This window comes from Idiotropiscis lumnitzeri, chromosome 15, assembly GCF_059441095.1.
Source record: "Idiotropiscis lumnitzeri isolate Australia: NSW breed Sydney's pygmy pipehorse chromosome 15, RoL_Ilum_1.0, whole genome shotgun sequence".
Lineage (NCBI taxonomy): Eukaryota > Metazoa > Chordata > Actinopteri > Syngnathiformes > Syngnathidae > Idiotropiscis > Idiotropiscis lumnitzeri.
Window position 1 is genome coordinate 8,955,041 of NC_142405.1, and position 18,346 is coordinate 8,973,386.

An 18,346-nucleotide genomic window follows, 5' to 3' on the forward strand; every position below is an offset into this window, starting at 1 on the left:
TGACAACGTTCAAAGCATCCAGCCGATTGGAGCGCGCTCCGCACACCAGCTGGTTAAGTTGTCCTCTTCCTGTCCTTCTCCTTCATTCTCGTGCAGCTCCAGCCTAAAAAAAAAAACAAAACAAAAAAATACCGGCATCCCAGCGACTCTTCCACCCCCGCCCCAGACTACCTCACACGGCTCGTGACCGCGTCTGTTTGTCGCCGGGGACTGCGGATTTATCCTTTCTCCTTGCGGGGATCCTGCGAGTGGGCATCTGACATTAAACACGATTGGACTCGATTTTTTCTTCCGAACCGGGAAATACAGTACGGTACAGTTTTTTTCCTTGTCCTGAGTCCTGGGTCGCCTCCCTTTCGTTTACCTGCACCGGTCCGAGTTGAGAAGAGCAACAGCCTTCAGCAGCGCATCAGTGAGGTAACTATGCGTCTGATTTTGCTCTGTGACTAACATGGGGATTTTCATGGATAATTTATCTCCAACGCAATTAGAAAAAACACCGTTGTGTGTGTTGAGACGTATTTTAGATAACGGATAATAAACATGCTGTTTTAAGTGGTTGGACACTTTAAACTTTGCGCTTGTTAGCTTCGAACATCTCCCTTGCATTGTTCGGGAGGAATCATAGCCACCCTTGGTTATTCAAGCAGGGGTGAATCAAGGACAAGTGACTAGGCTGAAGATATGTGACCACTTTTACCTCCCCCTGCAGTGCATGTGTGTGTTACATAAAACTTTCATCTTTCTGCACTTCCCGCCCCTCCAACTCTTTTTTTGGTCCTCACTGAACCTTGTGTTAAGAGTTCATGCCAATATACCCAAATGCAGCAGAAGGACAGAAAATCAACTCCAAAAGTGGAGTTGATTGCTCTTGAGTGGAAGATCATTTAATTGCTCTTCACCTCACTACACGTCGCTAGCATTGATCGGTGAAGAAATATAGCCTAGAATAGAGCCTACTTATTTGCCAGATTGCACCCCATTAATCACCAAACAAATATGGAAGTAAGTACCAAGCGAATGCTTGGCGACCAGTCCAGGGTGAAGTCTGCCTTTCGCTGGAAGTCAGCCCGAATGTGCCGAGTAAGAGAAGTGGTGCAGAGAATAGATTATTATTTATTTATTATTATTATTATTATTATCAGTAGTAGTTCAGCTTTTCTCAGTCCTAATAAACTATTATAAAACAATTAGGAGCATGTGACTACAAATAAACTGGTTGTGACTTTAACTAGTCAAATAGTGACAGACTGTTATTTACTGATTTACAAAGACACGGCAATGCTATGAACAACCCACTTATAAACACAATTTATAAACCCCATGTACCCAATTTCTCGTCAATCTGAGTTTGGGCTTCTTTAGTTGGTCTAATTTTTTTAACAATATGAAGACATTTTGGATCTGTTTATCTCTATGACCAGTGCTTCCAATTTTGTGGAAATGGTTTAGAAAATCCCTTTTTTTTTAACAGGTGGGTGGGAAAAACAAAGGCATACTCCCAACAGCTTGTATTATATGCAAACAGCAAAGCAACTCCATAGTTTCTCATTTTTTTTCAACCCATGAGGGAGGGAGGCAACACTAATTTGCTCACATTCCATGAAGCTTATTGATCAGCCTCTATCGACTGGATCTTTTTTCCACACGGGCAGTAACAACACTGGTGACAAGTTGTGCCACGGCAGCAGCAAGTTGTGATTATTTTGCAGCAGTATCAGTAACATTTAAGTCAGTTTAACAGCAAGGAGCCTCTTTATTCTCAATCTCCACTCTCAGCTGGTCTGAGGAGCTCTGCTTGTTCCGTTCTATTTTTAGTCTCTATTTACAACGCAGTAGCTGTAGAGGCAAGACGAGTTTTTTTCACTCTGTTTCTTTCCTTTTAGTCACTCTCCTCTGCTTTATTTTCCTGTTTCCCCTTTAACAATTTGATTCATTCTCACCTGCTCCCATCACACTCACCACTGGTTCACTGATTTAGCACTTAGTCCCCTTTCTTTTCCAACACCATTAAAGAGGACGTCAACCCCAAATTTCTTTTCCGAAATAATCTGTTCTATGTGCCTTCACTAGTCCAAACACAACATTCCAATTAATATTGTGTTTGTGGGATATGAGCAACAAAATGCACCCAACTTTAGCCACCTTGAGGGGGGGGGCGGCGCCTCTATTCTAAAGCTGAGCCATGATTGGTCGTTATCTGAGCCCTGAGCAAGCGTAATTTTAAGTTTACAGCAAGTGGCAAAATGGCAGCCCCCTGAGATGTAACATATTCTTGTTAGGAAATTCCTATGTTGACTTCCCCTTTAAAGTCAGTGTGTTTTGACACATTAAGTACTCAAAGACAGCTTTGCACACGCACGTGCATGTGTACAGTCTAATTGTGTGTTGTGGCTGGGAAGACAGTAGAATAGAAAGAGGGTAGAGGTTAATCTCTGGATGCTTTTAACCCAAATCACTATGTGACCTACATAACCTCAATACAATTTCCATCCTACATTCCCCTTGCCACCCCCCCCCCCACGATATATTTACATAGCCTGAGACGTATAGGACTTAACGTGCTGATCCGGGAACCTCAGCTCACAAACTTTGATCTGAGATTTTATTTGTGAACCGAAAACATTTTTTCCCAGTGCTCGCAAGCGATAAAAAATGTAACTAATTCATCGCAAAAAAAAAAAAAAGAATTAATTGCGATTAATCAAATTTATCAACTTCTAATTTTTATGACTTAAATATCTTGTAATTAATGTAAAATCACCAAATAATAAATGACATCATCTGCATGTAAACCTTTTTGTGTTATATTGTCACAATTAAGTCAATATGGGAACCTCTTCAGTTGGCTGAGCAAGAAAAAAAAAATATCTCAATAAAATAACACGTTTATTGGCCATACAACTGGTGTTGGATAATAGCAGGAACGTGTTACTTCCAGTGATAATAACAGTAGCAACTTCCAATCTGTGCAATAACAAAGAAGAGGATTTAAAAAAAAATGCTTCTGTGGATTAATGATTTAACACTTTGAAAGGACTAAAAATAGACAAGGAGCCTTCAGTGAGTAGGCAGCTGTGAAGGACAGCAGGAGGCAGAAAACAGCGATAATGAAGCTGTAAAAGTGTAAAGAAAGTGAGAATGCTGCTATGGGAATTGTGTCAAACTCGCAGTTGTGCTATTTTTGTCTCATAATACGCAGTGTGACAAGACAATGACATATCCCAAACATTCACAATCTACAATGATGTTTGTTTACATGTGAGATTATAAAATCATGTTCAGATATTTATCATCATAAAGCCGAGATGTAGACGATTGCATTTTGGTTACACACCAAGTCAAAATATGCGTAATATAACAAAATATCAATTTGCCTTGTGCTTGTGAGTGAGCTCAAATATGTAAAATATGAGTACCTTCATCCAGAATGCTGAGAAGGTCACACCGATTCCTGAACGGTTTGTGTAGTCCTCATAGAACCACTTGTGCCGATGAGTTGCATTTACAATTCTAAACGCCACATAACAGTTTTTTTCAAATTGAATTACGTCAAAGAAGATCTTACCATACGACACTGTAGAATATATTGTTAAAAGACAAATGGATTGCATGGCCACATAGAACTTTTTTGCCAAATGTAATAAAGAGTATTGTTATGGAAAGCTGGTCCAGGTCAGATGTTGAAATGTAACTGGCCAGCACAACCATCTTAGAATTGAACATTTCAGTCTCTATGTTTGTTCCCAAGATAAGTCTAGCGTAAACCGCAGTTTAAATGTATGTAAGGGCGGCGTTTTCTTTCAATTGGAATTTACGCAAACACAGTCAGAAACAGGCAGTTTGCGCCGTTGTTGGCGTGAACACAGCAGACTTGCTCCGCAGCCAATCGAAGAGACTCCTTTCATTCCCTTGAAATTCGTCACGTGAGAGGCACAGTCCTTGACATGATGGAAGCAAAAATTGATTCGAAAGTATGTTTATGAGGAACGGCATGCAGCTCTCCATTGGTGGATGGTGTAACGTTGGCCAAGGGCAAATTTGGAGACCTGGTTCCAGCGGGTGTAAAGTTTACTGTACTTTCACCCACCCAATTAGGTGCTCCGGGGATCTGTAAAAGAAAACAACATTGGTCTGTCGGAACAGCCAGCATGGCGCAGAGCAGTCTGGAAAAATTCCCAAGCACGCTAAAAGATGCTGAAACAGGCACGGAAATGACGTTTTTACGCCTGATCGCACATGAGCTGTCCATGAAAATGGAGCCCTTTATCGCCACTGTTGTTTTTCATACGATTGATGTCTCCATTTTCAAGGATTTTATTGGCAAGTATGAGTGCTTTTAGTTCATCTCCATCATCATTACTCACCACGTTTCTCTTGAATCCAACATTTGCATTCTTCCTTGAAAAAGACTCCACAAAAACTGAGAATGAGAGAACACTTGAACGAGGTTGAGACAGTTAATTAGAGGCGGAACAAATAACAACGTGGCAGATAATTAGACACTGGCGCAGAATACTTTCATTAGTCCATGGTCACACTATCAGATAATCTAATGAGATCCACTACACAATGTATTGTCTGTTAGCAATTCTGCATTTACAAAATGAAAGGTTCTGAGAGTAAGAAATAGGATGTGATCTTAGAAGTGAGCAGATGAGATTGAGCAGACAAGCAGAGGTGAAAGTGAAGAGATGAAGGGAGTAAAAACGGAGATGGAAGAGATGGCGAGTTATATAGCTAGAAAGACGCAAACATCCTCCTGTCATCTATGGAGGACTCTGGAGGCTGAAACTGGATCTCAGGCTGGGACTCGCTGTTGCCCTCCCACTCTGTCTTTTTTTTTTTTTTTTTTTTAACTGGCGAGAGACATGTGTTGTATAATAATGTGCTTCAAACTCACAAAAAGACACAAATCCACACAGTGTGGTCTATTCTTGTCTTTCCTGTTGAGTCACTTCACGTAAGTAGTTTTCTGCATATGGAGCCAAGATGTTAACATGAAAGCACTTATCAGGTTTTTAACTGCTATTTTTATGTCAGAGTTTTGGTATTATAACCAGGATAGATAGATAGATAGATAATTTAATTTAATTTAATTTAATTTAATTTAATTTAATTTAATTTAATTTAATTTAATTTAATTTAATTTAATTTAATTTAATTTAATTTATTCAAATTTATTCTCTTCATATTTCCTTACTGTCCTTCCTTAGAGCTATTTAATAAATCATACAATAATCACGTTATTCAACCATAGCAAATGATGATGCAAATTTGCATACATTTTCTATTGGTCAGCAGTATTTATTTTTTTTACATAATGATCCAAAATATTGTAAATATGTCTAAAATATTTCATTTCTGTTGCCTGTCCAAAGTGCCTTTGGTGCTGCTTATTATTTACAACGGTGTAAAGTAGGTTATCCACTTCATTCCGAGGCTATCGGTGTTCAATAAATTTGACAGCCTCTTTTTTCTTCCTCCGTTATGTAGACAACAACACACACGGCAGCAAATCACATACACTCCTTGGTGCAGTCTCGGCATTTGAAGTGCTTGTTTCTGCCTATATTTACACTCTCTTGTTCACTGTGTACTGATAAACAGGTTTGAAATCCGACTGCAATCATGGATGAGATGGATCTGCCCCAGATGAAGAAGGAGGTGGAAAGCCTCAAATACCAGTTGGCTTTCAAAAGAGAGAAGTCCTCCAAAACCGTGACAGAGTGAGTTCATTTTATGAAGCCTCAATGGAAAAAGAATAAGCAACAACACTCTAATAGATGGACGGCACTCAGTAATTGATGCCATCCTCCAATTAGTCGGCGGGTTTGTTGCCCACTTGATCAAATAAATGTCTCTGTCTGAGAAGAGTCCTTGCATTATCCTCTCAAGAATACGCAGAGCTACTTTGTAACTGGAATGACATTTACCGTAACTATAATTCGACAAAGGGGTGGTTCTTGTTTTTTTTCGTAATAAACGGATATATGACTTGAAACTGCTGATGCAAGCCCGTTTTTTTTTTTTTTTGTCTATTCAACATCGCAGGCGCAATCGTACTTGGATAAGATTCAAACACATGTACAAGTCTCATAAATCACGTGACCATTAAACACTTAACCTTAGGCACGGAGGAAAATGAAGTTTAAATGTAAATCTGAACTCTTTAACATTTAATTATTTATATTTAAAGGTCAATTTGGAACATAGATTGGTTGATTTCTCCGGGGTAATAGGAAAGATAAAGTGCTGTTATGTCAGCTGCTGCATCCAAGGTCAAGAATGATCTGGCAAGGTCAGGTTATCAGGAGTTCATGCAGCGGTATGATTATGAGTTTTTAAGAATCATTGATACAATTACTACAACTACTACTTTTTCCTTCATGGGCGTTTTAAATAATATTTTGCTTTTCTTATCTCCACAGTGAGCATGCAGAGAATTTTTTTTAAATGACACATTTTCTCACCAAGTTTGGCATTGAGTATCTAAGACAACCGATTCAAACATGTAGTTATGAAATGCATAAATATTTACTTTATATAGATATACTTTATAAAATCAATGTATGTAACCAGCTCAGGGGGGCGGCCATTTTGTTACCTCTGTTGAATGAAAATGACATGATTGGTTGTTAACTGTGCTCTATATTCCTCAAACGCAATATTAAATAGAACGTCATGTTTCAACTAGTGGGCTTGCATAGAACATTTTTTGGGTGGACTTCCCCTTTAAGGATTCTCCAACTTTCCTAGTCTTTTGTTCGCCTTGTCCCAGATTTTGTTGCGCACCTCAAACTAAAAAAATGAGTGAATTTTCACATAAAAAAAGGACGCATCCTAACTTTGTAGGGTATTCAATTTATTATTAGTTAAAAAGGATTTGCAAATCATTTGACCTTTTTATTCACGTTTCACACAACATTCCAACTTCAATGGAATTGTTCGAAAAACAAACAAAATAAAAACAAAAGCTGGTTGCTGAGAAAATTGACTGCTGTAGTTGTGTGGCATCCCTCGCTTTGTTACCATAAATGGAAAGGATGGAAAGTCCATCAAAGATTTATTGTGGTCATAAAGTTGCTTTGGAATTTAAAACATGTTTCTGTCTCTCTCTAAAGTTTGGTGAAGTGGATAGAAGACGGCGTCCCGGAGGATCCCTTTCTGAACCCTGAGCTAATGAAGAACAACCCGTGGGTGGAGAAGGGAAAGTGCATCCTTCTGTAGGAGAACGCAGCCATCTTATTGTTCCCTTCCAACTTGACCCGCTACACACACCTACAGATATAACCCCTGACCCCAGGACTCGGCCTCACAACCTCTCACCATGAATGTAAAACAGCCCCAAGCACACACAACCTGACAAGACCACACAAACACACACTGACACACACTTTTTGCCTGACTGCCACACTTTTCACCGCAAGTTCATTCTTGCCACGTAAATGCATTATCGTTACTCGAACGTGATCAATATTCCTACTAGATGTCTCTATATACGACAACCTACTTATGCAGCCGCGAGGCACAATGTTTCATTCTGTTTTTGGGCGATTAACATCTAGACATGCTTTCATTTACTCATGTTTGGTGAGCTAATACACTCTATTTAGCCTTCACGCTGTCAGGCAAACTGAAAGATCCACTTGCTTTTATTTACATTGAAGAACTACATTCAGAAGGACACGCTGCTCACGTCACTATCTGAAACTAACTTTTTCTACTCGGATATAAACGGATTCTTTAATTTGGTGGCTGACATGATGCCTTAAATGGTCATTATTTGTATCAATGGCTCACAGAAATAATTTGTAATTATTGTGGCAGTTTAAATGATTTGTAAAAATGGAAGTCATCAGATCTTGAGGAAGAATTACATATTTATGAACTATTATTATTTTTTTTAATTATTATTACACAAGTACAGTGCATGAAGTAAACTAAAATAAATATATACATAAATAAATAAATAAATATTGTGGCCCTCCATTGCTTTTGTAACTTTATATTAGTTTGCGGGGAAGTTTAAAAAAAAAAAAATATTGCTTCTTGCCAATAGATTCATCTTCACACAAAATGTTCTGTCCAAGAAAAAACATTTTAAAAGTCCAGTCCAGTCTTTCTTGAGTTCCGCATATGTCCATCACTGAAGATGGCATGCGCAGAGCGTTAATTTCAGGAAATAACATATTCGCGCATCCCAGAACAAACAAAATATCCCACGCGACTAAATTCACTGCCTGGAATAGTGACCAAACAACCAAAGCCTTTTTCCCATAGCAGGAATAAGACAAATGTTTACCATGACAGCAAAAGTAGACACGTTTACAGCTTGGACATTTGTCATCCCACTGTAGTTCTGACTTCATACAACTTTGAAAGCATGGTTTTCCGATTTAACATTATAACGCATGTTGTTGTTGTGTGGTGTCATTAGGTCAGAGTGTGTGTTTATTGTTGCTCTGGGTCTCTCCAGTGGTTAAATACTCCATCCGCTCCTTAGCGAAAGTCCCAATGGACAGCATAAACACACAGTCAGTATACAAACACTCTTTTGACAGCCATGTACAGCCGGACCCCTTTAACTTAGAAACTATATATGTTTTTGTTTTTTTTTGGTGATTTATTTATTTTATTTATTTATTTATGAGAATGTTCTCCTGTGTTGAATGCTAGCACTTTCCTCTTTAATTCCCTTTGTTGAAATCTTCCTATCTCCAATCTGAAAAGAAATCACACGATGCAACACCTTGTCAGATCGACTGCTGCCTTTGACACGATTTCCTTAGAAGAATGTCCAAAAATGTCCAAAAATAAATATAGCATGAGGTTTGAACATTACCATTCACCTCAATGCTGGGTGTGTGCGGGCACGTGTGTTTAATTGTGGGTTTTGGTTTCATCATGCAGCTAGGCTGAACAGGTCGACAGAAGAGAAGAACACACGCACACACACCCCCACACACGAATGAACACACACACACACACACACAGCTTGGTGTGATGAAGGAGAAGGACAAGGACGACACGGGGACCTCACATCGTCTCAGTACTGTAATGACTCTCATTATAATCGCTTTTTCTCGAGTTCCCCAAAGGCTGTTCTGTAATTGGGTGACTTTTGTACAACGAATTAATTGCAAATATTTAATTGAAAGTAGTCTATGATGTGCTAATTAATTCGTTTTTTTGCCAACTAATCAAGCAACTACAAAAAAATGAAAAAATAAAAATATATATAATTAAAAAAAAAAACATGCAAAAGAGAAACATCTTAGCAAAAAAGATCCTGGTCATATTTTTAAAATTATGTGCCTAAGATAAAGGCAAATGGGAAAAGAAAATCTGTCCCTATACTTCTTAAATTGTGTGGCTAAAATAAAGGCAAACGGGGAAAGAAAATCCTGTATCTCAAAAATTTGCTTCACTGACACTTATTAACAGAAGACGACGAGAGGAAGAATCTGATTTGTTCTTAATGTTTTGGTTAGTTTAGTTGCTGAGAGCTTATGTAGCTTAGCCCTACAATTTGATGTAACGCGTGACGTTTCCGCCCCTCTGGACTACAAAGTGGCTTCCAGTGTATAAAACTTCCGAGCTTCATGTGTAGCTTTTCCATGGACCCAAATGCTCTCAGTTCCAATCTTGAATGTTTAGTCTCTTATCCAACAAGTGAATTGAACAAACTGGCACACGGCCACTGGAAAAGCAGTAAATGCTGTTTGCTTGATATGCACTTAACCTGCCCCTCGTTTTAAATCTCTTCTCTGTGACTAATGTAACTCTTTTGTTTCTTTTCATATATTCAGAATACTTATGTGTGTGTATGTTACTTCTATTATAATGTCAGTATTAACATTTGTTCAACTAGCTAGCCACATATTCTTTGTGAGAGTGCTTTGGAGTTCCAATTATGCATCAGATTAAGCCCAAGTGTAAAGATGACGAGCAATAAATTCACGATAATTTTTTATTGAATTTTTTGCAGAACCATTATCTGATTGAATAAAGTAGAAGATTTTGAGAGAGGTTTGTGATTTTTTTGGGTTTTTTTTGTGTGTGTGCTTTCAAAATCCAACAGCCTGGTTTTTGTGGATTGCATTTAGAGATGTGTGGGGAGGCGGAGCTAAGAAAGGGGAGTCGTACTGCAACAGTAAAAATGAAAGTGGGTGCCAGCTCCAAAATGACTCAATAATATTCATTAAAATTGATTCTTAACTTGGTAAGTGTGAAAATGAGGATTATTGAAAACATTCTTGCATTTTTAATTTTTTAAAAGCGATGACAATAGACTGGTGAAACTTTACGGAACATTTCACATGTAAACAGGTAGGCATCAAGAAAAATAAATTAAAGGAGCCTAAAATGAGTGAAAGGGACAGTTTATCGCTCATTTCTTCTGTAGATCAGAAAATTCTCATTATTTTTTTAATATTGCTCCCTAATGTCAAATATTTCTTTGTGTAGAACTGAGCTGATGTACATCTGACTCAAGTTCATCTTGCTTCGCTTTTAATGGGTCAGCTCCCCTCAATCCCCTTGCCTCTTTGCTGCTCTCCGCCAACTAATGCTCTCAATCCCTGCTCACCCTCATGCTGCTAAATCCACACACCCCCTTTGTCGCTTTCCCCCTGAAATCCCCCGACCGCCTGCACACACACCAGCCGTCTCCTCGTTGTCTGACTTGACTCGGGTCTAATGCGCTGGTTAATGGCCCTCTACTTTCCAATTCACGCTCAGATTACACTCTTGCACTCACAAACACACATACCCGTGCACCCCTTCATGCATGTGCACGTTCAAAAACACATGAGTCACTCTGGAGTGTTGGTGCATTTACATACGAACACACGCACAAAAGACGGACAATTTCTGCCCGGATTGAGATTACCGTAATTTATCGTGCAAATTGTGGCACACTTCGATTCACACACACAGGAAGTAATCGCTAATGCGTACAGCTGGTAGGGCTGATCTCTTGCTGTTTTTCTGTCTCACACACACCCACACACACACGCACCCCCACACGCACACACACGGGTCAACTGCTCTTTTATCAACCCCGTTGCTGATCAATTGAGTCATCCATTGCTCATAAATGTCACCAAGGCTGAAGAAAGTCAAAGTCACGTTGATCTCATTCTTCAATGTGAGGAGCATCGTCAGCCATTGCAAATTTTTCGCCACAGGGCCAGATGACATGACATGCTTGACACAATGAGCTGAGCAATGGTTGTACTGCACGGCTGTGCTGGAGCAAAGTACTTTGTGGCTCAATGTGATATTTTTTTCCCCTTTCTCTCATGTTCATAAAGAATCTACAAGGGGACCCGTTTTAAAGACGTAGCCAACATCAAGGTGGTTGTGTCAGCGGTGCAAGACGAATTCTTCTCGGAGTGCGTGGTGTGACAGTGAGAGTTGAGAAAGTGCACTCCAAAAGAATTACTTTGAAGCGAAAAACTTGGAGTTTGTAGTGTAGACTGGTCCTGGGACTTTTCTGACACACCTGGTATACGTTTCTCTTTTCTGGAGTAAAGTGCAAATAAAATAAGATGTTTGGATTCACGAGCACTCATTTATTCATGTTAGTACTGTTACTCTTGCAATAACGAAGGAGGCTCAACAGTAAATGATTACTTCAATTAAATTAAGATATTTTGCAAAATCATTTAAATTATAAATTAAATACTCTGAATAGTACTCTTTCCTAAATGCAAATGCAATTTCAATTGAATTCTGAACATATAATCATTTACAGTTCTTTCTTTCTACATCACGTCAAACTAAAGGTCAGGGGGTCAAATGCGGCCTGCCACATCATGTTATGCGGCCCGCCAAGGCAAGGCATATGAGTTTATGTTGCAAAAATTTCCAAAAATGTTCTCCACTTTTAATTACACTGAGCTCTTGCATGCATTTCCTTTTATTCGGACCCCCGCTTTTAAAATTAATCGAACATTTTTTACTGGCTCCTTTCAAAAGTCATGTATGGGATAATATAAAGCGATCAATGATGACCCGCGCCAAAAATGAGTTTGTCAACCCTGTTCTTCATGAAGATTATTTGCCATTTTTAAAAACCTACCTCTCCTTTGTTGTAATTCCCTCCAACCAAAATGTGTTTTGATTCCTTAATGTGACAAATGCATCAATCCGAGCTTGCTCGTGGGGATTACAACACTGATCCACACGCAAGAGTAGTGGATTCCCAAGCTTTCAAGATTACCATCAGCTCTCATTATCACAGTAAAGGTGCGACTGCTTATTTACTTCCAAGCTCCACTTTTGTACACAGATGGCACTTCCAAGAATCTCCAAAGTTTTTTTTTTACAAGTCTGTACCAGTGCCAGACAGCTGTCTGAGCCTTCTGAGGAACAGTAAATCGGCACCTAACATTGAGTTATTTGGGCAACATTTTTTTTAGTCCTTGAAATGTATTTGGCTTTCACTCTCATCTCAGCTGCCATGAAGTGACAGTATGATTAAACGTTATTTAGTGGAGAACTTCAGTCTCACCAAAGGTAATTTTGTAAGTGAGAAGAATGACAAGTGAAAAGACCTTGGGGTTTGTGTTAGCTCTGATTCACTTATCAACAAAAGACGTTTTTTCAACAGATTCAAGGTAAGTAGAAAGCACAGGCTACAGAAGGACAGTCGGTCGGAAATTTCCCTCCCTGTCGGATATGTTGAGGGAAGATCAGGGACACGCTGGACGGGAACCAGGTAGTCAACGTCAAGGCAACGACTCTCCACCCTTTCTTTTAGCCCACCTCATGGTGACGCCCTGAGATGTTACGGTCGGCCAGCAAGCACCCTGAGGCTAGGCTAGCTGTCGTGGCCTAACACAACCACAGTTCAATACAAATCAGATTTATGTATCTATATTTGGATTTTGCCAGATATAATTGTAAGAACATGCCAAGCCGTATCACTGCTGGCAGCAGCATTGATGTAAGGTCAGTCATGCCGAGATCAATAATCGTCCAGCTTCAATCAATTCACATTACTCGATTAGAACAGCAGTCATCTGGGAGGAGAAATATATCTCAGAAGTTGGTAATTGCATCTCGTCATCATGTGTGAAACGTTGCAAAAAGCTGCGACAGCGAAGGATGGTCGAACATGTTCAAAACTTCTTGGCGACAAGAAAAATAGTTTTGCTGAGGATGAGTGACACTAATTTCTGTGATACGCCTAAAGTTTACATGTCACCAAAAAAATAAAAATAAAAAAGGCTAAACTTATTTTAAAGTACTTAATACAGTTTAAAAAATTCAAGCTTGTGATCCAGGATAAATTTGATTTTTTTTTCACTCACATATCTCATCTGTCGTTTACCTAATGAAAAAAAGAAAATACAATCTTAGGTAAGATGAGATGAACCCTATTTGTCCACAGTTAGGAATTGGGGGGTCCTCTCAAGGAGACTCCTAATGATGATGTAAAATAAGATGTCAGCATATTGTGTCACATTGTGTGTGAGCATTGACATCATGTGGGAGTCTACCATAATTGACTTTAATGTGCCTCACATCAATAAAGCAAATTGAAGGCCCAGAATTTCAAAATCTTACAACATTGTTTTGTTTTGTTGAATCATGTATAATCTCAATGAACTTAAACAAATGTTATTGTCTCACTGCAGCGAAACCAAAATACCAAAAACCAAAAAGCTCAGAAATGTGCAGCCCTTTCTAAAGGACGTTTTTTCATTTTTACAGCCTAACATGGCTGTGTAAGTACCACAATGTGGAAGCCCATTACTGTATATGGAGAGAGGATTAAAAGATGTGGTTCATTGAGACTTAAGCACTGAGCCATGGTCTGTGATCCCTGCTTCAGAGGTTGTATGTACCCTCATTCCTCTTCCTTACAAGGAAATATACAGCTCCAATAATAAATTCTTGATTTATCTGAGAATTAATGCCCAACTCTGGTCCGTGCATGTGAGCTGTATGTATAAATGCCTTCCAAAATGACTCCTTAGGCCCATCTGTCCTTCCTTTTTCTACTGCCTTCTCCTCCTCTCTTGACTCCCTGTGTCAGGAGATTCAGGTCACTTGTGGGGCAAACTTCATTTCCGTAGATGAGGACAGAATAAGATCTTGACACACTCGTTAGTTACCGGCGCGCTCAACCTGACTCAGGTAGAATAAGCTGAGACCTGTTAGTTGAGCTAATTAGCATGCTTTCTCTCGTGTGCCTCTAATTGCATGACTGTGTGCATGGATAGGTTACGGTGTGTGGCCCAGTTCTGACGGAAAAAGGGAGAATGCTGTGGGCCGGATGAAGAGACAAGGGTTAGAGAGGGCAGATATAGATAGAAGTGAGAAAAGCATAGGGAGGGAGGGACGTAGACGGCGGGGTTGTTAACCACGAAAGCACACCGGACCCATGAGAGTTCCGTTGGTGGGGGTGTGTGTGTGTGTGTGTGTGTGTGTGCGTGCATGGTTCCCGTCATTTCTGTGTTTTCTTTGCTCCGTGGTGTCATTACCTTCTGTCGTCCTCTCGGGGGAGTCCGTGTTTACCAAGGATGGCTTTTGTGCTGTCACTGCGGGAGTCATGTGTTCTTCGTTGCCATGGCAACCAACAGATGCAGTGAGTCATCCGTTAAGCATACGAATCGGATGAGTGGAACGCAAATTTGGAATCGTAAAACTTGTCACGGTTTATATATTTCGTCGTGAAGCAACATGTAACTTTGCTTTGAAATTAAATTATTGTGAGTGTAGATTCAGCCGCATGTTTTATCAAAGATAAAACAATTTGTCGGTCCGTCCTCTGTCCGTATTTTTGTCATCGTCCCTCCGAACTTATTAATAAAATAAAAATAATCATCCTTCGTCCCCAACCATCCTCGTTCTTCTAAAACGCTTGTACCTTTATTTTTCACCAGTCCGTCCCAAAAAAAAAAAAAAAAAAAAAAAAGCATCCATGCTTGACTACAAGGGGGCTTCCATTCACGGAGGCATACAACACAGCCCGCTTAACTAATTCCCTACCAGCCAAGTACAATAAATGGATTTTTGACGTCTTTAGCCGTCAATGGCAGTAAATGAGTTAAGTAGCTGGGAGTAGCACAATAATCAATTTATTCATCATCGCCAACGTAAAACTCCTCCATATGTGCTCAGTGAAATCGAGGTGGTGATTTGTTTGGCCAGGCTGTACAAGAACTACAGCAGTATAATGGGCTTTTTTTTTTTTTAACATAAACTACTCATCAAATTGGCTATGTAACTCAACACCCCCTAAATCACATCATGACCTTCACAATGAGGTCACAGACCAGTCGCCCAATCCAATGGCCTCAGTTGGAAACGAGCCAACCTGTGAGTCATTTTTGCTTGAATTGTATGTAAAATCTGCAATGCGTCATTATACTATAAAAGCACAGTTCATTTGCAATACAAATTGATCTTTGCCAGTCAAAGCCGAACCCGCTCTTTCTTTGTGGTGTTACCAGCTGTCTTGTCTGCGGAGTTTAGTGATGAGATATTAAACAGAGAGGTTGATATTACCTAGAGTTATTTTTTTTTTTTTTATTAGGGTCTTCTTGAGATGAAACAGTATATTGGTATTGGCGGTATAAATAGAGATACAGCCCCAAACTTGTAGGCTATGACATACCACTATCTACTACGAGATCTAAGAGATTCTCAAGTCGGCAATGACAACTTTGAAACTTTTTGGGAGGGTCAGATAACACAGTCAAGTGACAGACGTTGCATAACTGAGTGAATTGCATGCAGCAATGGAGTTCTGAGAAATTTGGGGGTTTAATGCAAGAAACCAATACCCCCATCATCCAAAAAAAAATGCATTTTATATGAACTGAAGACTAAAATATATTTTAACCCTCTTTGGACTCACTAGGATAAGCATCATGGAAATGTTAGGGACGAACGAAGTTATTGAAGGGGAACAAGCAATGTAAGTCGGATGTGCAGGAGCTTCCATGGCTGGCAGAGTGTGTCACACCCACACAGAACTCAAATATATTTTGCCCTCAGTAACAACATCCCTCACCTTAGCAGCGTTAGCGTGTGGAAACATGACGCAAACTATTCCAGTGGAGACATATTAAGAGCTACTTAAAGGATATTAAAATATGTATAATAATATGATGGAGGTTTGAGACCTTGGAGGGTAAAACTGAGTGATTACTGTAGCACATAACTGTGAGTGTTTTCAGCAAATTCATGTTGCATGCCTGACCGTGCACAAAGATAGACTTAAACGCATGCAGTCAAGGGGGAAAAGTAAAAAATAATAAGTCAGCTCAGTGGTGTTCCATCCATGAATGAGGTTTGGTGCCTAGCACCTCTTCAACGACGAAATGCATATTTTAAGAGTTGGACCTTTAATTCAAAAGTCGAGTCGTTTATTGTTTAATTATGTGAGTTACCACTCTTTTGAGGTTGCAACATTCCCAGCAGTAACTGCGTGCCCATTAAACACTAGGGTTGTTGTTAATACTGTATGTCAAAATGTTCAGTTTGTACAACAATTATAAAAATGATTTGCTCCCAATGGTATGTCTCAGGAGCGCATGTGTTTCCCTTGGTTGGTTACACATCTCATTTAAAATGAATGGCAGCAAATCGTCACATGTTCTCCAATTTACAGCAACATGAGGGCATTTATTCAGTGTAGTATCTGTGAAGCAAGGCTTATCTGATGGAGAATTAGCTTTTAAGTGAAAGCAATGCCCACAAGACTTGCTTTTCAGATAAAGGAAGTCTTTTTGTGGGGACAAAAGCCATCACATATGCACGCATTTGCCCATTTTAAGTAGGTCTGTTTGGAGCCATATGCCCACGAATGCAGCATGAATCAATAAAATATGATGTTTCTGTGTTAATCTTTAATAGTTCTGTCCTTCAGAATTAACCCAGATGAACACACATTCAGGGCACCATACAAAATCCCTTTGTGTTCTTCTCCCCCTTCAGTAATTGTTTTTTTTTCCTGTGTTTTCTTTAATCCCATTTCAATCCCAATATGTTTTCTTTTCACCGTCTTCCTTTTCTCAGATTTCCCTGCATGCTCTCTCCCTGTTTTGACTACTTAAACAAAAAACAACAACTAGTCAACCATTGAAAATCTAAATTGATAAATGAAAGTGATTTAGATTGAGGCATGATCTGGTTTGTGAATGCAAATCTGGAAGGAACGTAGTAGAGAAAAGCAAATTGATGAAAATAATTGGGGTTGACCCGCCAAAGATGGCATTTTGTAACGGATCAGTGCACAAGTTTGTAAAACATTCATGTGTCAGAGATTTTGCAGTATGTTTTGACTGATGGCCAGAGCCAGCACAATTATTAACATTAACAAAAACGCTAACATCTAAATAACAAAGACAATAATATGAATAACAAACAAACAAAAATCTTACTTTCACCTCAGATGCTCTCCCATGTCTTCTTCGTCAAGTCGTATATAGGTGCGGGTTCAAGTCCCTGCAGAGTGTCCTAATATCAGCCACTGCAGGTCACCAAATCTGGATTAAAAAAACAAACAAAACAACAAAAACAAAAACATGGTGGGTTGCATCATGGAGAGGACAGATATCAGTTTTAAATGTGCCAAGCAAATCGTGCACTGCGCTGTGGCGCCCCCTGCTGGGATAAACGAAAGGTTGCAACAATAACACACAGACATGTCAATTCCGGTGACAGTCACGGAGCAGAGGGGCGCCTATAAGTGACGAGCCTTTATTGGTATTACTGACTAGAATTCAAACCATACCCGCGAACAAACATGTTTAATACATAAAATGGCCTCTCAAAAATTATTTTCCTCCCATCGCTTTGACGCCCACTCTAGCCCCTATGCGCCGCATATGCAGTATACATACTTTTTGCGCCACTGGGTGGATTAAATCATTTTATGTAAATGGGGAGGTGGAGGCATTGCGAATGTTTCTTAAACAAATACACTGACTTACTGTTGCCACGAATGCATTGTAAATTAAACATATATGGGTAATTATACGTTTATTACTGAGTGTCATGTTTATTAGGGGCCCATCTGGTCCTCTTTCAATCATGGGCCCCTAGAATCCTTCGCCTTATTTCCCCTTTTCCGGCGCCCCTGGTTATACAGCGGAAGCCTGCATATGTAATAAGTTATCCTAACAATTGAGGAAGTGACATTTTCATTGACTGCAACCTTCACTTTTAATTTACCAAAGCAGGTTTTGTATATCACATTCTTCTTTTTAAACAAAATTAAAGTTAAATTAAATATATCTGTTTTCCCCAGTCTTTTCAAACTGAACTTGAGTTTATTTACTCAATAAACTGTACATCCCTAAACTAAAACAAGGGAGAACTG

At 39.4% G+C, this 18,346-nt stretch overlaps 1 protein-coding gene across 1 annotated transcript; it reads left to right on the forward strand.

Annotated features, from left to right (window-relative positions):
- gng13b (guanine nucleotide binding protein (G protein), gamma 13b) lies at positions 1–10,032 on the forward strand. The gene is made up of 3 exons (XM_088317655.1): positions 1–417; positions 5,611–5,729; positions 7,125–10,032. The coding sequence occupies exons 2-3, from the start codon at positions 5,632–5,634 to the stop codon at positions 7,228–7,230; spliced, it is 204 nt and encodes a 67-aa protein (XP_088173781.1). The 5' UTR covers positions 1–417; positions 5,611–5,631; the 3' UTR covers positions 7,231–10,032.
- Positions 10,033–18,346: the final 8,314 nt, after the last annotated feature.